Below are 21,369 nucleotides of genomic sequence, written 5' to 3'. Positions count from 1 at the left end.
CGCTCTCCCCCTCTCCCTCCCCATCTCCCCCTCCCCTTCTCCATCTCCCCCTCCCCTCTCGCCTCCCCCTTCCCCCTCCTCCTGCCCCCCTCCCCCTCTCCCATCTCCCCCTCCCTTCCTCTCTCCCCCTCCCCATCTCCCCCCCTCCCCATCTCCCCCTCCCCATAACCATCTCCCCATCTCCCTCTCCCCCCCTCCACCTCCCCCTCCCCATCTCCCCCTCCCTCTCTCCCCCTCCCCCCATCTCCCCCTCCCCATCTTCCCCTCCCCTTAACCATCTCCCCCCTCCCCATCTCTCTCTCCCCCTCCCCATCTCTTTCAATCCCCCTCCCCAACTCCCCCTTCCCATCTTGAGGAAGGGTTCTGGGTGGGGGGGACATGGATGGGGGAGGTGGGGAGGTGGCGGGGGAGGTGGGGAGATGGATGGGTGATGTGAGGAGGGGGATTGGGGGAGGTATGGAGGCGGGGGATGGGGTCGGGGAGTGGGATTGGGAGATGCGGAGATGGGGAGGTGGGGTCGGGGATTGAGGAAGGGTTCAGGTGCTGAGCTGTCGAGTCTCCCTCTTCCCCCCCCCAGGTTCATGGAGTTTGAGACCGAGGAAAAGGCCCAGCGAGTGCAGTGCGAGCAGGTCCAGGTGCAGCCTGGAATATCGCAGGGAGTCCAGCTCGTATCCAGGGTAACGGGGAAACCCAGCAAGCAGATCCTGGAAGGTAGGTACCCTGAACCCTGAACCCTTCACCCTTCACCCCAGTGAACCCTGAACCCCAACCCCGAGTGAACCCCAAACAACTTATATTTATACAGTGCCTTTAACATAGTAAAGCGTCCCAAAGCGCTTCACAGGAGCGATTATCAAACAAAATTTGACACTAGAGTCATACGGCTGAAAATTCAGTAGCCTTAGCGCCTCAATTGAGGCGCTAGAGGGCCTTGCGCCGGAGTTATGGCCAGTAGTGAAATTCCCTGGGGCCCTAAATCGGCGTTGCTCCGGTAGCGCTGCGCCGGCACCGATGACGTCATCGGTGTGCGCAGCGTCCCGGTTGCCGTGGTAACCCGCCCGAACTCCGAAATTGAGTTGCGGCCGCCTCGCCCGTGGCAGCCGCAACCAGCGTTTTGTCAGAGGTGCCTTACTGCAGTTAGCGCCGGCGCATTAAAGGCCCCGCGGCGGCCGGCCGCTTTCCCGCCGGCCGCCTGCCCGCAGCTCCCTCCCCGGACTTCTCTCCCCTCCCCCCCCCCCCGGAACAGATGCAAGCCCGGCACTTGTCCGAGGTGCCGGGCTCATTTTTGAGCAGATTTGCGCGGGCCGCGGCCGGGTGCAGGCAGCTCCTCCTTAACGGAAGGAGGAGGCCTGCACTTCCCCAGTCTGCCGCACCGCATCGGGTGCCGCAGCGCCGGAATTGCGGTGCGAAACGGCAGTTAGCGCCCTTTTCCAGGCACTAAGACCCTTCAGTAGCGCCGGCAGCCGTTTGGGCGCGGCGCCACTGAATTTTTGGCGCGCGCAGGGGACTTAGCGCCGGCACTAATTTCCGGCACTAAAGCCCTGGCTAAGCCAAAACCCAATTTCTAGGCCATAGTGTCATACATCACAGGAAGGGGCCCTTCGGCCCATCGTGTCCGCGACGGCCATCAAGCCCTGTCTATTCTAATCCCATTTTCCAGCACTTGGTCCGTAGCCTTGTATGCTATGGCGTTTCAAGTGCTCATCTAAATGCTTCTTGAATGTTACATAGAAACACAGAAGATAGGAGCAGGAGTAGGCCATTCGGCCCCTCGAGCCTGCTCCGCCATTCAATGAGATCATGGCTGATCATCCAAATTCAGTACCCTGTCCCTGCTTTCTCCCCATATCCCTTGATCCCTTTAGCCTTAAGAAATATATCCAACTCCTTCTTGAATATATTTAATGAATTGGCCTCCACTGCCTTCTGTGGTAGAGAATTCCACAGGTTCACCACTCTCTGGGTGAAGAAATTCCTCCTCATCTCTGTCCTAAATGGCTTACCCCTTATCCTTAGACTGTGACCCCTGGTTCTGGACTCCCCCGCCATCGGGAACATCCTTCCTGCACCTAGTCTGTCAAGCCCTGTTAGAATTTTATAAGTTTCAATGTTGTGAGGGTTCCTGCCTCTACCACCCTTTCAGGCAGTGAGTTCCAGATTCCAACCACCCTCTGGGTGAAAAAGTTTTTCCTCAAATCCCCTCTAAACCTCCTGCCCCTTACCTTGAAACTATGCCCCCTGGTTATTGACCCCTCTACTAAGGGGAAAAGTTCCTTTCTATCTACCCTATCTATGCCCCTCATAATTTTGTACACCTCAATCAGGTCCCCCCTCAGCCTTCTCTGCTCTAAGGAAAACAACCCCAGCCTGTCCAGTCTCTCTTCATAGCTGAAGCGCTCCAGCCCAGGTAACATCCTGGTGAATCTCCTCTGCACCCTCTCCAATGCAATCACATCCTTCCTATAGTGTGGCGACCAGAACTGCACACAGTATTCCAGCTGTGGCCTAACTAGCGTTTTGTACAGCTCCATCATAACCTCCCTGCTCTTATATTCTATGCCTCGGCTAATGAAGGCAAGTATCCCATATGCCTTTTTAACCACCTTATCCACCTGCCCTGCTGCCTTCAGGGATCTATGTACATGCACACCAAGGTCCCTGATGTGCCTCAATAATTCCGAGACTCGAAGTTAGCAGAACAAAAACAAGGCTTTTATTAACTTAGAACGTAACACGTAAGAGAGAGAGATGTCTTCCTTCTGGAGACTGAGGCCAGACTGAGTTAGCTTACAAACGGGGCCAGGTATGGGCGGAGCCCTACACACAGCACATTCCAGCACATTCCAGTATACAATACAGCACATTCCAGTACACAATACAATGAGGTCTGGGGGAAGGGAAATGACACTGAAACCGATCTCAGTCACAGGCAGTGATGAATGGAAGATTTCATCACAGTCCCGCTGATCCTTTGTCCTTCCTAGGGTCCTACCATTCATTGCTAAAAGTAGCGCCCCGCAAGCAGTCGCGGCCGCCCGCCGGAAATTCAGTTGGCGCGCCCCAAAGGGAAGCGCGGTGCTACTGGAGGCGCCCCGCATCCCTCTTGGGGCGCTGCAACTGAATGTCGCTGCGCAACGTGCTGCAGCGCCACACACTGCGGCACGTCGCCTGCGGTACTGCAGGCCTTCCTCCCCTTCTTAAAGGGGAGGGGCCTTGTGCAGCGCGATCTGGGGCCCCAGCTGGGCCCCCGAGGATCGCGAGTGCCGGCAAAAGAGGAGAAGTGCCGGGCTCTTGGAACGCAGTCGGCACTCCGCGGTGGGGGGGGGGGGGGGCGCTCAGGAGGCCGGGGACGGCAGCGCGGAGAGGTGCTGGCAGGCGGGCAGCAACAAAAATGGCCACCCCGCACCTCTCCTTTAATTAGCGCCTCTACCGCCGCAGGTAGGCCCCCCTGAACCGGTCGCACATAGCGTCCGGCGTTAAAGCAGGGGCCGCATCTAAATATCGCGATCGGGGCGTCAGCGGGGCGCAGCGCTAACGGCTAGCGCCGCCATTAGCATCCCGCTGAATTTAGCGGGAGGCGTGGCCAGTGGCTTCCGACCCACTTAGCGCCCTCTTAAGGCGCTAATGGGTGGCGCAGCCCACTGTATTTCTAGGCCTGCGCCCCATAAGGAGATGTTAGGGCCGGTGACCAAATGCTTGGTCAAAGAGGTCGGTTTTAAGGAGCGTCTTAAAGGAGGAGAGAGAGGCGGAGAGGTTTAGGGAGGGAATTCCAGAGCTTGGGGCCCAGGCGGCTGAAGGCATGGCCGCCAATGGTGGAGCGATGGAAATCAGGGGATGCACCAGAGGCCGGAATAGGAGGAACGCAGAGACTTCGGAGGGTTGTAGGGGCTGGAGGAGGTTACAGAGATAGGGAGGGTTGTAGGGGCTGGTGGAGGTTACAGAGATAGGGAGGGTTGTAGGGACTGGAGGAGGTTACAGAGATAGGGAGGGTTGTAGGGGCTGGTGGAGGTTACAGAGGTAGGGAGGGTTGTAGGGGCTGGAGGAGGTTACAGAGATAGGGAGGGTTGTAGGGGCTGGAGGAGGTTACAGAGATAGGGAGGGTTGTAGGGGCTGGAGGTGGTCACAGAGATAGGGAGGGTTGTAGGGGCTGGAGGAGGTTACAGAGATAGGGAGGGTTGTAGGGGCTGGAGGAGGTTACAGAGATAGGGAGGGTTGTAGGGCTGGAGGAGGTTACAGAGATAGGGAGGGTTGTAGGGGCTGGAGGAGGTTACAGAGATAGGGAGGGTTGTAGGGGCTGGAGGAGGTTACAGAGATAGGGAGGGTTGTAGGGGCTGGTGGAGGTTACAGAGATAGGGAGGGTTGTAGGGGCTGGAGGAGGTTACAGAGATAGGGAGGGTTGTAGGGGCTGGTGGAGGTTACAGAGATAGGGAGGGTTGTAGGGGCTGGAGGAGGTTACAGAGATAGGGAGGGTTGTAGGGGCTGGAGGAGGTTACAGAGGTAGGGAGGGTTGTAGGGGCTGGTGGAGGTTACAGAGATAGGGAGGGTTGTAGGGGCTGGAGGAGGTTACAGAGATAGGGAGGGTTGTAGGGGCTGGAGGAGGTTACAGAGATAGGGTGGGTTGTAGGGGCTGGAGGAGGTTACAGAGATAGGGAGGGTTGTAGGGGCTGGAGGAGGTTACAGAGATAGGGAGGGTTGTAGGGGCTGGTGGAGGTTACAGAGATAGGGAGGGTTGTAGGGGCTGGAGGAGGTTACAGAGATAGGGTGGGTTGTAGGGGCTGGAGGAGGTTACAGAGATAGGGCGGGTTGTAGGGGCTGGAGGAGGTTACAGAGATAGGGAGGGTTGTAGGGGCTGGTGGAGGTTACAGAGATAGGGAGGGTTGTAGGGGCTGGAGGAGGTTACAGAGATAGGGAGGGTTGTAGGGGCTGGAGGGGGTTACAGAGATAGGGAGGGTTGTAGGGGCTGGAGGTGGTCACAGATATAGGGAGGGTTGTAGGGGCTGGAGGAGGTTACAGAGATAGGGAGGGTTGTAGGGGCTGGAGGAGGTTACAGAGATAGGGAGGGTTGTAGGGGCTGGAGGAGGTTACAGAGATAGGGAGGGTTGTAGGGGCTGGAGGTGGTCACAGATATAGGGAGGGTTGTAGGGGCTGGAGGAGGTTACAGAGATCTCGGAGGGTTGTGGGGCTGGAGGAGGTGACAGAGATAGGGAGGGTAGTAGGGGCTGGAGGAGGTCACAGAGATAGGGAGGGTTGTAGGGCTGGAGGAGGTTACAGAGATAGGGAGGGTTGTAGGGGCTGGAGGAGGTGACAGAGATAGGGAGGGTTGAAGGGGCTGGTGGAGGTTACAGAGATAGGGAGGGTTGTAGGGGCTGGTGGAGGTTACAGAGATAGGGAGGATTGTAGGGGCTGGAGGAGGTTACAGAGATAGGGAGGGTTGTAGGGCTGGAGGAGGTTACAGAGATAGGGAGGGTTGTAGGGGCTGGAGGAGGTTACAGAGATAGCGAGGGCTGTAGAGGCTGGAGGAGGTTACAGAGATAGGGAGGGTTGTAGGGGCTGGAGGAGGTTACAGAGATAGGGAGGGTTGTAGGGGCTGGAGGAGGTTACAGAGATAGGGAGGGTTGTAGGGGCTGGTGGAGGTTACAGAGATAGGGAGGGCAGTAGGGGCTGGTGGAGGTTACAGAGATAGGGAGGGTTGTAGGGGCTGGAGGAGGTTACAGAGATAGGGAGGGTTATAGGGGCTGGAGGAGGTTACAGAGATAGGGAGGGTTGTAGGGGCTGGAGGAGGTTACAGAGATAGGGAGGGTTGTAGGGGCTGGAGGAGGTTACAGAGATAGGGAGGGTTGTAGGGGCTGGAGGTGGTCACAGAGATAGGGAGGGTTGTAGGGGCTGGAGGAGGTTACAGAGATAGGGAGGGTTGTAGGGGCTGGAGGAGGTTACAGAGATAGGGAGGGTTGTAGGGCTGGAGGAGGTTACAGAGATAGGGAGGGTTGTAGGGGCTGGAGGAGGTTACAGAGATAGGGAAGGTTGTAGGGGCTGGAGGAGGTTACAGAGATAGGGAGGGTTGTAGGGGCTGGAGGAGGTTTCAGAGATAGGGAGGGTTGTAGGGGCTGGAGGTGGTCACAGAGATAAGGAGGGTTGTAGGGGCTGGAGGTGGTCACAGAGATAGGGTGGGTTGTAGGGGCTGGAGGTGGTTACAAAGATAGGGAGGGTTGTAGGGGCTGGAGGAGGTTACAGAGATAGGGAAGGTTGTAGGGCTGGAGGAGGTTACAGAGATAGGGAGGGTTGTAGGGGCTGGAGGAGGTTACAGAGATAGGGAAGGTTGTAGGGGCTGGAGGAGGTTACAGAGATAGGGAGGGTTGTCGGGGCTGGAGGAGGTTTCAGAGATAGGGAGGGTTGTAGGGGCTGGAGGTGGTCACAGAGATAGGGAGGGTTGTAGGGGCTGGAGGTGGTCACAGAGATAGGGTGGGTTGTAGGGGCTGGAGGTGGTTACAGAGATAGGGAGGGTTCTAGGGGCTGGAGGAGGTTACAGAGATAGGGAAGGTTGTAGGGGCTGGAGGAGGTTACAGAGATAGGGAGGGTTGTAGGGGCTGGAGGAGGTTACAGAGATAGGGAGTGTTGTAGGGGCTGGAGGTGGTCACAGAGATAGGGAGGGTTGTAGGGGCTGGAGGAGGTTACAGAGATAGGGAGGGTTGTAGGGGCTGGAGGAGGTTACAGAGATAGGGAGGGTTGTAGGGGCTGGAGGAGGTTACAGAGATAGGGAGGGTTGTAGGGGCTGGAGGAGGTTACAGAGATAGGGAGGGTTGTAGGGGCTGGAGGAGGTTACAGAGATAGGGAGGGTTGTAGGGGCTGGAGGAGGTTACAGAGATAGGGAGGGTTGTAGGGGCTGGAGGTGGTCACAGAGATAGGGAGGGTTGTAGGGGCTGGAGGAGGTTACAGAGATAGGGAGGGTTGTAGGGGCTGGAGGAGGTTACAGAGATAGGGAGGGTTGTAGGGGCTGGTGGAGGTTACAGAGATAGGGAGGGCTGTAGGGGCTGGAGGAGGTTACAGAGATAGGGAGGGTTGTAGGGGCTGGAGGAGGTTACAGAGATAGGGAGGGTTGTAGGGGCTGGAGGAGGTTACAGAGATAGGGAGGGTTGTAGGGGCTGGAGGAGGTTACAGAGATAGGGAGGGTTGTAGGGGCTGGAGGTGGTCACAGAGATAGGGAGGGTTGTAGGGGCTGGAGGAGGTTACAGAGATAGGGAGGGTTGTGGGGCTGGAGGAGGTTGCAGAGATAGGGAAGGTTGTAGGGGCTGGAGGAGGTTACAGAGATAGGGAGGGTTGTAGGGGCTGGAGGAGTTTTCAGAGATAGGGAGGGTTGTCGGGGCTGGAGGTGGTCACAGAGATAGGGAGGGTTGTAGGGGCTGGAGGTGGTCACAGAGATAGGGTGGGTTGTAGGGGCTGGAGGTGGTTACAGAGATAGGGAGGGTTGTAGGGGCTGGAGGAGGTTACAGAGATAGGGAAGGTTGTAGGGGCTGGAGGAGGTTACAGAGATAGGGAGGGTTGTAGGGGCTGGAGGAGGTTGCAGAGATAGGGAGTGTTGTAGGGGCTGGAGGAGGTCACAGAGATAGGGAGGGTTGTAGGGGCTGGAGGTGGTCACAGAGATAGGGAGGGTTGTAGGGGCTGGAGAAGGTTACAGAGATAGGGAGGGTTGTAGGGGCTGGAGGAGGTTACAGAGATAGGGAGGGGTGTAGGGGCTGGAGGAGGTTCCAGAGATAGGGAGGGTTGTAGGGGCTGGAGGAGGTTACAGAGATAGGGAGGGCTGTAGGGGCTGGAGGAGGTTACAGAGATAGGGAGGGTTTTAGGGGCTGGAGGAGGTTACAGAGATAGGGAGGTTTGTAGGGGCTGGAGGAGGTTACAGAGATAGGGAGGGTTGTAGGGGCTGGAGGAGGTCACAGAGATAGGGAGGGTTGTAGGGGCTGGAGGAGGTTACAGAGATAGGGAAGGTTGTAGGGGCTGGAGGAGGTCACAGAGATAGGGAGGGTTGTAGGGGCTGGAGGTGGTCACAGAGATAGGGAGGGTTGTAGGGGCTGGAGAAGGTTACAGAGATAGGGAGGGTTGTAGGGGCTGGAGGAGGTTACAGAGATAGGGAGGGGTGTAGGGGCTGGAGGAGGTTACAGAGATAGGGAGGGTTGAAGGGGCTGGAGGAGGTTACAGAGATAGGGAGGGTTGTAGGGGCTGGAGGTGGTCACAGAGATAGGGAGGGTTGTAGGGGCTGGAGGAGGTTACAGAGATAGGGAGGGTTGTAGGGGCTGGAGGTGGTCACAGAGATAGGAAGGGTTGTAGGGGCTGGGGGAGGTTACAGAGATAGGGAAGGTTGTCGGGGCTGGAGGAGGTTACAGAGATAGGGAGGGTTGTAGGGGCTGGAGGAGGTTACAGAGATAGGGAGGGTTGTAGGGGCTGGAGGAGGTCACAGACATAGGGAGGGTTGTAGGGGCTGGAGGTGGTTACAGAGATAGGGAGGGTTGTAGGGGCTGGAGGTGGTCACAGAGATAGGGAGGGTTGTATGGGCTGGAGGAGGTTACAGAGATAGGGAGGGTTGTAGGGGCTGGAGGAGATTACAGAGATAGGGAGGGTTGTAGGGGCTGGAGGTGGTTACAGAGATAGGGAGGGGCCAGGGGGCCATGGAGGGATTTGAAAACCAGGATGAGAATTTTACAATCGAGGCGTTGCTTAACCGGGAGCCAATGTAGTTCAGTGCGCACAGGGGGTGATGGGTGACGGGGACTCGTTGTGAGTTAGGACACGGGGCTGCTGGAAGCTTCTGATGAGTGGATGGTTACGGAGGGTGGAAGGTGCGAGGCCGGTCGGGAGAGCGTGGGAGCAGTCGAGTCTGGAGGTGACAAAGGCAGCCCGACTTTGCTTTACACTTGGCCCTCTCCGCAGATCCGGGAGGGAAGAAGTCGAGCAGCAAAGGGGGCTCCCAGCGTTCCCACAAGCAGGCCAAGGCCCCCCCGCCCCAGGCCGGCTCGGGCTCGGGCTCGGGACCCCAAGAGCAGCCCATCCCCGTCGAGGCCATCAACCAGTACATCGAGATCATGGAGGCGCTGAGCCGCGACCAGCAGGTGGAGGTCGAGGCGCTTCCGGAACCTTCCGAGGAACGGGGCATCGAGGAGCCCGAGCTCATCAAGTACATCGAGAAACTCTGCAGCAAGGACTCCTTCATAAGCAAGGTAGGAGGGCTGGGGGGTCGCTGGTGGGTCGGACACTGAGGGAGTGCAGCGAAGATTCACCAGGCCGATACCTGGGATGGCAGTAATGACGTATGAGGAGAGATTGGGTCGATTAGGCTTATACTCGCTGGAGTTTAGAAGAATGAGAGGGGATCTCATTGAAACTTATAAAATTCTAACAGGACTAGACAGACTAGATGCAGGAAGGATGTTCCCGATGGTCGGGGAGTCCAGAACCAGGGGTCACAGTCTAAGGATAAGGGGTAAGCCATTTAGGACAGAGATGAGGAGGAATTTCTTCACCCAGAGAGTGGTGAACCTGTGGAATTCTCTACCACAGAAGGCAGTAGAGGCCAATTCATTAAATATATTCAAGAAGGAGTGGGATATATTTCTTAAGGCTAAAGGGATCAAGGGATATGGGGAGAAAGCAGGGACCGGGTACTGAATTTGGATGATCAGCCATGATCTCATTGAATGGCGGAGCAGGCTCGAGGGGCCGAATGGCCTACTCCTGCTCCTATCTTCTATGTTTCTATGTTAGACCACACTTGGAGCACTGTGCGCAGTTCTGGCCATAGAGTCATCGGGGGGGGAAAATTCGGTTGCTTTGCACCTCCCGTCAGTGCCCTAAGAGGGCGCTAATGGGGCGTAAAGCAACTAGCGCCCGGGCGCGGCCACATTTGTGCCGCTCGCGAAATTGACCAGACATTTGGCGGCAGTGCTAACCACTACCGCCACGATCTCCTGCGCCCGCAGATCGTGACGTCAGTCGAGCGTGCGTAGCGCCCCGGGCCGGATATTGAGTGGCGCCCCCTGCCTTACCGCCTGCCGCTAGCAACGACAGGTTGAGGGGAACGTTTTGCAGTCGGGAAGGGACTGGGGGAGCGTTATTTAAAGGCGGACGCTTCCTGCCTTTTTTTGTCGGCGACATTTTTGTACCACGCATTCTGAGAGAGAGAGAGAGAGAGACTTCTGGAGAGATTCAACGCTGTGTTGAGGAGTTTTGGGTACTGAGCAGCACTTTGCAGGTTGATTTTGATTTAACCTTCCTTGCATCGATTTAGATGAGACTGTGGGGGCTGCACTCTGAGCTCTTTCCCTGGGCCTCTCCCTTGTTCTTTCCAGCAGATTTGATGTACAGGTCTCTCCGGGCCGAGATTCAAGGCTGCAATGAGCAGGGTGTGGATGGAGAGCAAGATCGACCCTCCCCTGTAAGAACTGGCCGGCGCCAGTGTGTCTGTGTTCCATTGCTGACTGACATCACATGAGCTTCGCCAGCGCTCTGAGGTAGCGCCTCGCTCCTCGGCGTTAGCGCCTTAAGAGAGGTGTGTAGCGCCTGATTTAGCGCTCCAATCACCTCCAGGGGCGATAGAAGCCAAGTTTGCAGTCAGAGGCGATAATTAGCGCCAGGCGCTAAACTTTGCGCACGGCCGATAATCGCGCCCCAAGCGGGGCGATACCGAATTTCTCCCCTATAGAGTCATAACGGCACAGAAGGAGGCCATTCAGCCCATCAAGTCCGTGCCGGCTCTCTGTAGAACAATCCAGTCAGTCCCATTCCCCCGCTCTATCCCCGTAGCCCTGCAAGTTTATTTCCCTCAAGTGTCTATCCAGTCTCCCCTTGAAAACATCGAGTGTCTCCGCTTCCACCACTTCCCTCGGCAGCGAGTTCCAGGTCCTCACCACTCGCTGTGTAAAAAAGTTTTTCCTCACATCCCCCTGTATCTCTTGCCCAGAACCTTAAATCTGTGTCCCCTAGTCCTTGTACCATCAACTAGTGGGAACAGCCTTTCCCCGTCTAGCCTATCCAAACCCGTCATAATCTTGTACACCTCTATCAAATCACCCCGCAACCTCCTTTGCTCTAATGAAAACAAATCCAGCTTCTCCAACCTGTCCTTGTAGCTAAGATCCCCCCATCCCCCAGAACAATTCTGGTAAATCTCCTCTGCACCCTCTCAAGGGCCTTCACATCCTTCCTAAAGTGTGGTGACCAGAACTGGACGCAATACTCCAGTTGTGGCCTAACCAGTGCTTTATAAAGGTTCAGCATAACTTCTCTACTTTTGTACTCAATACCTCTATTTATGAAGCCCAAGATCCCATATGCTTTGCTAACCACTCTCTCAATATGTCCCACCACCTTCAGGGGCCGATGCACATTAACTCCCAGGTCCCTCTGTCCCTGCACACTCTTTAAAACTGTGCCATTAAGTGTATATTGCCTCTCCCTGTTCCTTCTGCCAAAATGCATCACCTCACACTTCTCTGTATTAAATTCCATCTGCCACCTGTCTGCCCATTCTGCTAGCCTTTCTACGTCCTGCTGCAGTCGATTGGTATCATCCTCACTGTTTGCCACACCCCCAAGTTTGGTGTCATCGGCAAATTTAGAAATTCTACTCTGTATTCCAATATCCAGGTCATTTATATGTATCAAAAAAGCAGTGGCCCCAGCACTGACCCTTGGGGAACACCATTGTCTACCATCCTCCAGTCTGAAAAACAGTCTTTTACCACAACTCGCTGTTTTCTGTCCTTAAGCCAATTCCTTATCCAAGCTGCCACTGACCCACCTATTCCATGAGCCTCAATTTTGTTTACCAGCCTTCTATGTGGTACTTTGTCAAACGCCTTCCGAAAATCCATGTAGACAACATCCATTGCATTCCCTTCATCAATCCTCCCGGTTACTTCATCAAAAAATTCAATTTGATTAGTGAAACATGATCTGTCTTTTACAAATCCGTGTTGGCTCTCCTTAATTAGCTTAAACCTCTCCAAACGCCCGTTAATTTTTGTCTTGATTATTGTTTCTAAAACTTTACCCACCACTGATGTTAAACTGACCGGCCTGTAGTTACTAGGATTGTCCTTACACCCTTTCTTGAACAATGGTGTCACATTTGCCACTTTCCAATCCTCAGGCACCTCCCCCGCATCTAGGGAAGATTGGAAAATTATGGCAAGCCCTTCCACTATCTCCTCTCCCAATTCCCTTAGCAACCTGGGATGCAAGCCATCTGGCCCAGGCAACTTGTCCACTCAAAGCGTACCCAGTCTTACATAGAAACATAGAAGATAGGAGCAGGAGTAGGCCATTCGGCCCTTCGAGCCTGCTCCGCCATTCAATGAGATCATGGCTGATCGTCCAAATTCAGTACCCTGTCCCTGCCTTCTCCCCATATCCCTTGATCCCTTCAGCCTTAAGAAATATATCCAACTCTTTCTTGAATATATTTAATGAACTGGCCTCCACAGACTAATCTACTGGAATTTTTTGAGGATGTAACTGGTAGAATAGATAAGGGAGAACCAGTGGATGTGGTGTATTTGGACTTTCAGAAGGCTTTCGATAAGGTCCCGCATAAGAGATTAGCGTGTAAAGTTAAAGCACATGGGATTGGGGGTAAGGTACTGTCTTGGATAGAGAACTGGTTGGCAGACAGGAAGCAAAGAGTTGGAATAAAAGGGTCTTTTTCCGAGTGGCAGGCAGTGACCAGTGGGGTACCGCAGGGATCGGTGCTAGGACCCCAGCTATTCACAATATATATTAATGATCTGGACGAGGGAACTAGATGTAATATCTCCAAGTTTGCAGACGACACAAAGCTGGGTGGACGTGTGTGCTGTGAGGAGGATGCAGAGAAACTCCAGTACGATTTGGACAGGTTGGGTGATTGGGCAGATGCATGGCAGATGCAGTATAATGTGGATAAATGCAAGGTTATCCACTTCGGTGGCAAAAACAGGAAGACAGATTATTATCTGAACAGCAATAGATTGGGAAAAGGGGAAGTGCAACGAGACCTGGGTGTCCTTGTGCACCAGTCGCTGAAGGTAAGCATGCAGGTACTGCAGGCGGTTAAGAAGGCAAATGGTATGTTGGCCTTTGTAGCGAGAGGGTTCGAGTACAGGAACAAGGATGTCTTGCTGCAGTTGTACAGGGCCTTGGTGAGACCACACCTTGAGTATTGTGTGCAGTTTTGGTCACCTTATCTGAGGAAGGATGTTCTTGCCATGGAGGGAGTGCAGTGAAGATTCAACAGACTGATACCTGGGATGGCAGGAATGACGTATGAGGAGAGATTGGGTCGATTGGGCTTGTACTCGCTAGAGTTTAGAAGAATGAGAGGGGATCTCATTGAAACTTATAAAATTCTGACAGGACTGGACAGACTAGATGCAGGAAGGATGTTCCCGATGGCGGGAGAGTCCAGAACCAGGGGTCACAGCCTAAGGATAAGGGGTAAGCCATTTAGGACTGAGATGAGGAATTTCTTCACCCAGAGAGTGGTGAACCTGTGGAATTCTCTACCACAGAAGGCAGTAGAGGCCAGTTCATTAAATATATTCAAGAAGGAGTTGGATATATTTCTTGAGGCTAAAGGGATCAAGGGATATGGGGAGAAAGCAGGGACAGGGTACTGAATTTGGATGATCAGCCATGATCTCATTGAATGGCGGAGCGGGCTCGAGGGGGGCTGAATGGCCTACTCCTGCTCCTTGGGCCGTAGGTGGTCTTGATTGCGCTGCAGAGAGTGGGTAGGGAAAGCCAACTCCAAATGCAAAAATCTATCGATCTCAGCCCTTAATATACTCAATGATTCAGCATTCACGGCCCTCTAGGGTAGAGAATTCGTAAGATTCAGAACCCTCTGAGTGAAGAAACTCCTTCTCATCTCAGTCCTAAATGGACGAGCCCTTATCCTGCGACTGTGACCCCTGGTTCTAGACACTCCAGCCCAGGGGGATGCAGCCTCTCAACATCTACCCTGTCAAGTTGATGATGGGATGTCTGCTGGTGTGGCCCCCCCCTCCCCCACCCCGGGGTCTGTGTGATGTCAGGGGCTCTCTGATGCGAGCGGGAGGTGCTATTGTGACCAGGCACTGCCGGTGAGCCAGTCAGTCTAACACTAGTGTGCTCGGTGTGTGGGTGTGTGTGTGCATGTGCTGGTGAAGAGACGCTCGTCCGCTCACTCGAGACACGATCATCGACACGAGGTACTGCACGTGATCACTCTGTACGGCTGTCAGCCTCTCCTTACCACCCTCACTCTCTCCCCAAGTCCTTCTCCCTCTCTCCCTACAACTCTCACCCTCTCCCTACAACTCTCACCCTCTCCCTCCGACCCGCGCCCTCTCCCTCCGACCCTCGCCCTCTCCCTCCGACCCTCGCCCTCTCCCTCCGACCCTCGCCCTCTCCCTCCGATCCTCGCCCTCTCCCCCGACCCACGCCCTCTCCCTCCGACCCTCGCCCTCTCCCTCCGACCCTCGCCCTCTCCTTCCGACCCTCGCCCTCTCCCTCCGACCCTCGCCCTCTCCCTCCGACCCTCGCCCTCTCCCTCCGACCCGTGCCCTCTCCCTCCGACCCTTGCCCTCTCCCTCCGACTCTCACCCTCTCCCTCCGACCCTCGCCCTCTCCCTCCGACTCTCACCCTCTCCCTCCGACCCTCGCCCTCTCCCTCCAACTCTCACCCTCTCCCTCCGACCCTCGCCCTCTCTCTCCGACCCTCGCCCTCTCCCTCCGACCCTCGCCCTCTCCCTCCGACCCTCGCCCTCTCCCTCCGACCCTCGCCCTCTCCCTCCGACCCTCGCCCTCTCCCTCCGACCCGTGCCCTCTCCCTCCGACCCTCGCCCTCTCCCTCCGACTCTCACCCTCTCCCTCCGACCCTCGCCCTCTCTCTCCGACTCTCGCCCTCTCCCTCCGACTCTCACCCTCTTCCTCGACCCTCGCCCTCTCCCTCCGACCCTCACCCTCTCCCTCCGACCCTCGCCCTCTCCCTCTGACCCTCGCCCTCTCCCTCCGACTCTCACCCTCTCCCTCCGAGCCTCGCCCTCTCCCTCCGACCCTCGCCCTCTCTCTCCGACTCTCGCCCTCTCCCTCCAACTCTCACCCTCTCCCTCCGACCCTCGCCCTCTCCCTACGACCTTCGCTCTCTCCCTCCGACCCTCGCCCTCTCCCTGCGACCTTCACACTCTTACCCCGACCTTCGCTCTCTCCCTACGACTTCACCCTTTCCGATCGACCCTCACTCTCTCCGTTCCACCCTCACTCTCTCTGTTGCCTCTCTGTCTCTAGGCTGAAGCCATCATCCACCCAGAATTCCTGTCCGACCTCCTCTCATCCCACGGAAACATGGACTTTCCCCGACTGATTAAGGAGCTGGAAATGGAGGAACATCTGACAGCTGCAGAGGTGAGGATGGTGAGGGGCAGGGAGCGGGTGTGGTTGGCGGTAAGCGCAGGTCGAGGCGTGAGAGAGAGCAACATGGGCATTCAAGACGAAATATTTTCACCACCTCAGACCATCCCAAAGTGCTATACAGTGCAGCGCTCCCTCAGTGCTGCCCCTCCGACAGTGCGGCGCTCCCTCAGTACTGACCCTCCGACAGTGCAGCGCTCCCTCAGTACTGCCCCTCCGACAGTGCGGCGCTCCCTCAGTACTGCCCCTCCGACAGTGCGGCGCTCCCTCAGTACTGCCCCTCCGACAGTGCGGCTCTCCCTCAGTACTGCCCCTCCGACAGTGCGGCGCTCCCTCAGTACTGCCCCTCCGACAGTGCGGCGCTCCCTCAGCACTGCCCCTCTGACAGTGCGACGCTCCCTTAGTACTGCCCCTCCGACAGTGCAGCACTCCCTCAGTACTGACCCTCCGACAGTGCGGCGCTCCCTCAGTACTGCCCCTCCGACAGTGGAGCGCTCCCTTAGTACTGCCCCTCTGACAGTGCAGCACTCCCTCAGTACTGCCCCTCCGACAGTGCGGCACTCCCTCAGTACTGCCCCTCCGACAGTGCGGCGCTCCCTCAGTACTGCCCCTCCGACACTGCGGCGCTCCCTCAGTACTGCCCCTCCCACAGTGCAGCACTCCCTCAGTACTGCCCCTCCCACAGTGCAGCACTCCCTCAGTACTGCCCCTCCGACAGTGCGGCGCTCCCTCAGTACTGCCCCTCCGACAGTGCAGCACTCCCTCAGTACTGCCCCTCCCACAGTGCAGCACTCCCTCAGTACTGCCCCTCCGACAGTGTAGTCAGTCACCTCACAAACAGCATGAAAGGGAAAAAGGGATCGACCTAATAATTACAGGCCAGTCAGCCTAACCTCGGTGGTGGGCAAGTTGTTGTAAAATATTCTGAAGGACAGTATTAATTGTCATTTAAAAAGGCCTGTATTAATCAAGGACAGTCAGCATGGATTTGTTAAGGGAAGGTCGTGTCTGACTAACTTGATTGAATATTTTGAGGAGGTAACAAGGAGGGTTGATGAGGGCAGTGCGTTTGATGTTGTGTATCTGGATTTTAAGCAAGGTTTTTGATAAGGTTCCACATGGCAGGCTGGTCAGGAAAGCAAGAGCCCGTGGTATCCAGGGCAAAGTGGCAAGTTGGATTCAAAACTGGCTCAGAGACAGGAAGCAAAGGGTGATGGTCGATGGGTGTTTTTGTGACTGGAAGGCTGTTTCCATTGGGGTTCCGCAGGGCTCAGTACTAGGTCCCTTGCTTTTTGTGGTATATATCAATGAGTGGACATCAATATAGGGGGCATGATACAGATGATACTAAAATCGGCCGTGTGGTTGATACTGAAGAAGGAAGCTGTAGACTGCAGGAAGATATCAATAAATTGGTCAGGTGGGCAGAACAGTGGCAAATGGAATTCAATCTGGAGAAGTGTGAGGTAATGCATTTGGGGAGGGCTAACAAGGAAAGGGAATACACATTAAATGGTAGGACGCTGAGTAGTGTAGAGGAACAAAGGGACCTTGGAGTGCATGTCCACAGATCCCTGAAGGTAGCAGGCCAGGTAGATAAGGTGGTTAAGAAGGCATACGGATTGCTTGCCTTTATTAGCCGAGGCATAGTATACAAGAGCAGGGGGGTTATGCTTCAACTGTATAAAACACTAGTTAGGCCGCAGCTAGAGTACTGCGTGCAGTTCTGTTCACCACATTAAGAACATAAGAAATAGGAGCAGGAGTAGGCCATACGGCCCCTCGGGCCTGCTCTGCCATTCAATAGGATCATGGCTGATCTGAATCTAGACTCGCGTCCACTTCCCTGCCCTCTCCCCGTAACCCCTAATTCCCTTATCTGCTAGGAAACTGTCTATCTCTGTTTTAAATTTATTTAATGTCGCAGCTTCCACAGCTCTCTGGGGTAGCAAATTCCATAGATTTACTACCCTCAGAGTGAAGAAGTTTCTCCTCATCTCAGTTTTGAAAGGGCAGCCCCTTATTCTAAGATTAGCAGCACGGTGGCATAGTGGTTAGCACTGTTGCCTCACAGCGCCAGGGACCCGGGTTCGAATCCGGCCTCGGGTGACTGTCTGTGTGGAGTTTGCACATTCTCCCCGTGTTTGCGTGGGTTTCCTCCGGGTGCTCCGGTTTCCTCCCACAGTCCAAAGATGTGCGGGTTAGGTTGATTGGCTATGATAAATTGACCCTTAGTGTTAGGGGGATTAAATACGTGGGGTTACGGGGATAGGGTGGGATATGTGTCGGTGTAGGGGTTACGGGGATCGGGTGGGATATGTGTCGGTGCAGGCTCGATGGGCCGAAATGGCCTCTATCTGCACTGTGGGGTTTCTGTGATTCTGTGATTATGCCCCCTAGTTCTAATCTCACCCATCAGTGGAAACATCCTCCCCGCATCCACCCGATCAAGCCAGGAAGGATGTGATTGCACTAGAGAGGGTGCAGAGGAGATTTACAAGGATGTTGCCTGGGCTGGGGAATTTTAGTTATGAGGAGAGATTGGAGAGGCTGTGGGGTTGTTTTCTTTGGAACAGAGGAGGCTGAGCGGAGATTTAATTGAGGTGTATAAAATGATGAGGGGCCCAGATAGAGTGGATAGGAAGGGCCTATTTCCCCTGAGCTGAGGGGTCGATAACCGGGGGCCGTAGATTTAAAGTAATGGGTGGAAGGATTAGAGGAGAACTTTTTTCCCCCAGAGGGCGGTGGGGGTCTACAACTCACTGCCTGAAAGGGTGGTCGAGGCAGGAACCCTCATCACATTGAAAAAGTACTTGGATATGCACTAGGCCTGTATTCACTAGAGTTTAGAAGAATGAGAGGGGATCGCATTGAAACGTATAAAGTTCCAACAGGGCTAGACAGACTAGATGCAGGAAGGATGTTCCTGATGGCCGGAGAGTCCAGAACCAGGGGTCACAGTCTAAGGATAAGGGGTAAGCCATTTAGGACAGAGATGAGGAGGAATTTCTTCACCCAGAGAGTGGTGAACCTGTGGAATTCTCTACCACAGAAGGCAGTGGAGGCCAGTTCATTAAATATATTCAAGAAGGAGTTGGATATATTTCTTAAGGCTAAAGGGATCAAGTGATATGGGGAGTAGGCAGGGACCGGGTACTGAATTTGGATGATCAGCCATGATCTTGGTAAATGGCGGAGCAGGCTCGAGGGGCCGAATGGCCTACTCCTGCTCCTATCTTCTATGTTTCTGTGTTTCTAGGATACGGGGCAGGACATTTAGAACTGAGATGAGGAGAAATTTCTTCACTCTAGAGGGTGGTGAACCTGTGGAATTCTCTACCACAGAAGGCTGTGGAGGCCAAGTCACTGAATATATTGAAGAAGGAGATAGATAGATTTCTAGACACAAAAGGCATCAGGGGGTATGGGGAGAGAGCGGGAATATGGTATTGAGATAGAGGATCAGCCATGGTGGAGCAGGCTCGACGGGCCGAATGGCCTACTCCTGCTCCTATTTTACTATGTTTCTTGAAATGCCGTAACCTACAGGGCTACGGACCAAAAGCTGGAAAGTGGGATTAGGCCAGACAGCTCTTTGTCGGCCGGCGCGGACACGATGGGCCGAACGGCCTCCTTCTGTGCCATAAATTTCCATGATTCTATGAAAGGCCCGGGTTCCATCCCCGGCCCGTGCTGAGGATCGAGGGCCCCTCGAGCGAAGTCGCTCCATTGGCTAATTATTTCCCCCCCTCCCCCGTTCTGTTTGCAGCTGGAACGCAGAAGAGACTCGACGCAGGCCGGGATTCGCCAGCAGACAGAGCCCTCTGACTCTCGGCCCACCCCCACTGACCCCAGCCCCCGAGCCGCCAGCCCCCCAGCCCCGGCGACCGAGGCCACTCGGCCCCTCCAGGGGCTGCTGCAGCCCCCGCTGGACCAGGAGTGCCCCTATTCTAGCCGGCTCCAGTGCCTGGCCCTGCAGTCGGCCTCCGACAAGGCCTCGCTCCCCTCCCCCCTCGCCCCGCCCGTCGAGGCCACGGAGGCCCCCAGACCCCAGCAGGCCCGGCACCTCCTCCTCCTGCGGGAGATGCAGGGCGAGGCCTGTCCCGGGGGGACGGCCGACACCCGCCAGCAGCAGCAACAGCAGGCCCTCGTCCCCGAGACGGAGCCTCGGACGCCAGGCCCCGTCGCCGGGGACGACGAGGGTTCCCGCGATGCCGGCCCACCGGGGGCAGGAGGTTGCGAGCTGGGGGAGGAGGAGGAGGAGGAGGAGAAGGTGGTCCTGGAGGCCCAGCCCCAGGCCTCCCCAGGCCTGCTGCCCCCAGGCTCCACCCAGCCCCACAGCGAGCCCGCGCCCACCCAGCCTCCCTTCCTGGATGCCGGAGACGCCCACCCAACTCCCCCCAAAGACGGGCGGGAGCTGGGCGAGGGGCCCAGCAGCGGTGGCGGCGGTTGGCATCATGCAGAGGCCGAAGCCTGGCCGGTAGGCCCCGAGCCCCAAGCCGCTTACAGGGGCGCCCCCCAGGCCTCCCGCCCTCTCCGCAGCTGCAAGAACCCACCTGCGGCCCGCCCCCAACCCGCCACCTCGCTCACCAGGGTGCGGACCAGGCAGAAGAAACGAGGCAACGATGGGCCCATCGTGCGGAGGAGCAAGAGAGTGAAGAAATGCTGAAGCTGATTACAGAGGCGAAAAAGAGGGAGACAAAAAAGAGCTTAAATTAATTGTCAAAATAAAAGCAGAGAGCGAAAAAATGAAAAGCAAAGGACTCGCGTTTCTGTAGCGCTGTTCGGCCGCTCAGTACTGCCCCTCCGACAGCGCAGCGCTCCCTCAGTACTGCCGCTCCGACAGCGCGGCGCTCCCTCAGTACTGACCCTCTGACAGTGCAGTGCTCCCTCAGTATTGCCCCTCCGACAGTGCAGAGCTCCCTCAGTACTGACCCTCCGACAGTGCAGAGCTCCCTCAGTACTGCCCCACTGACAGTGCGGCGCTCCCTCAGTACTGCCCCTCCGACAGTGCAGCGCTCCCTCAGCACTGCCCCTCCGACAGTGCGGCGCTCCCTCAGGACTGACCCTCCAACAGTGCGGCGCTCCCTCAGTACTGCCCCTCCGACAGTGCAGCGCTCCCTCAGTACTGACCCTCTGACAGTGCAGAGCTCCCTCAGTACTGCCCCTCCGACAGTGCGGCGCTCCCTCAGTACTGCCCCTCCGACAGTGCAGCGCTCCCTCAGTACTGCCTCTCCGACAGTGCAGTGCTCCCTCAGTATTGCCCCTCCGACAGTGCAGAGCTCCCTCAGTACTGACCCTCCGACAGTGCAGAGCTCCCTCAGTACTGCCCCACTGACAGTGCGGCGCTCCCTCAGTACTGACCCTCCGACAGTGCGGCGCTCCCTCAGTACTGCCCCTCCGACAGTGCGGCGCTCCCTCAATACTGCCCCTCCGACAGTGCGGCGCTCCCTCAGTACTGACCCTCCGACAGTGCGGCGGCGCTCCCTCAGTACTGCCCCTCTGACAGTGCGGCGCTCCCTCAGTACTGAGTGAGAGAGAGAGACCGAGGGAGAGAGAGAGACCGAGGGAGGGAGAGAGAGAGACCGAGGGAGGGAGAGAGAGAGACCGAGGGAGGGAGAGGGACAGGGCGAGGGAGGGAGAGAGAGAGATCGAGGGAGGGAGAGTGAGAGAGCGAGGGAAGGAGAGAGAGAGACCGAGGGTGGGAGGGAGACAGGCCGAGGGAGGGAGAGTGAGAGGCCGAGGGAGGGAGAGAGACCGAGGGAGAGAGAGACCGATGGAGGGAGCGAGACAGACCTGTAAATACTGACACACGCCTGTGGACCCCCTGTAAATACTGACACACTCCCGGGTACCCCCTGTAAATACTGACACACTCCCGGGGACCCCCTGTAAATACTGACAAACTCCCGGGGACCCACTGCAAATACTGACACACTCCTGTGGACTCCCTGT

The 21,369-nt window shown here is 56.2% G+C and overlaps 1 protein-coding gene across 1 annotated transcript; it reads left to right on the top strand.

The window, feature by feature from the left end:
- The first annotated feature begins 579 nt into the window (after nucleotides 1-579).
- Nucleotides 580-20,163, top strand: LOC147099698 (uncharacterized). Its single transcript, XM_085969343.1, has 4 exons — nucleotides 580-711; nucleotides 8,920-9,206; nucleotides 15,292-15,408; nucleotides 19,184-20,163. Exons 1-4 carry the CDS (start codon nucleotides 582-584, stop codon nucleotides 20,081-20,083), a joined length of 1,434 nt encoding a protein of 477 aa, XP_085825469.1. The 5' UTR covers nucleotides 580-581; the 3' UTR covers nucleotides 20,084-20,163.
- The last annotated feature ends 1,206 nt before the right edge of the window (nucleotides 20,164-21,369 follow it).

The sequence above is a fragment of the Somniosus microcephalus genome, chromosome 28 (genome assembly GCF_052327205.1).
Source record: "Somniosus microcephalus isolate GS21.2 chromosome 28, FLI_Smic_1.0, whole genome shotgun sequence".
NCBI lineage: Eukaryota > Metazoa > Chordata > Chondrichthyes > Squaliformes > Somniosidae > Somniosus > Somniosus microcephalus.
This window is presented reverse-complemented; position numbering and strand designations above follow the sequence as displayed.

What these genes read in the sequence shown, in the direction of transcription:
- LOC147099698 (XM_085969343.1), top strand. Translation starts at nt 582, where the DNA reads ATGGAGTTTGAGACCGAGGAAAAGGCCCAGCGAGTGCAGTGCGAGCAG. An exon ending in CAGCAAGCAGATCCTGGAAG is followed by an intron (nt 712 to 8,919) that starts GTAGGTACCCTG and finishes CCCTCTCCGCAG; the next exon opens with ATCCGGGAGGGAAGAAGTCG. An exon ending in AACATCTGACAGCTGCAGAG is followed by an intron (nt 15,409 to 19,183) that starts GTGAGGATGGTG and finishes TTCTGTTTGCAG; the next exon opens with CTGGAACGCAGAAGAGACTC.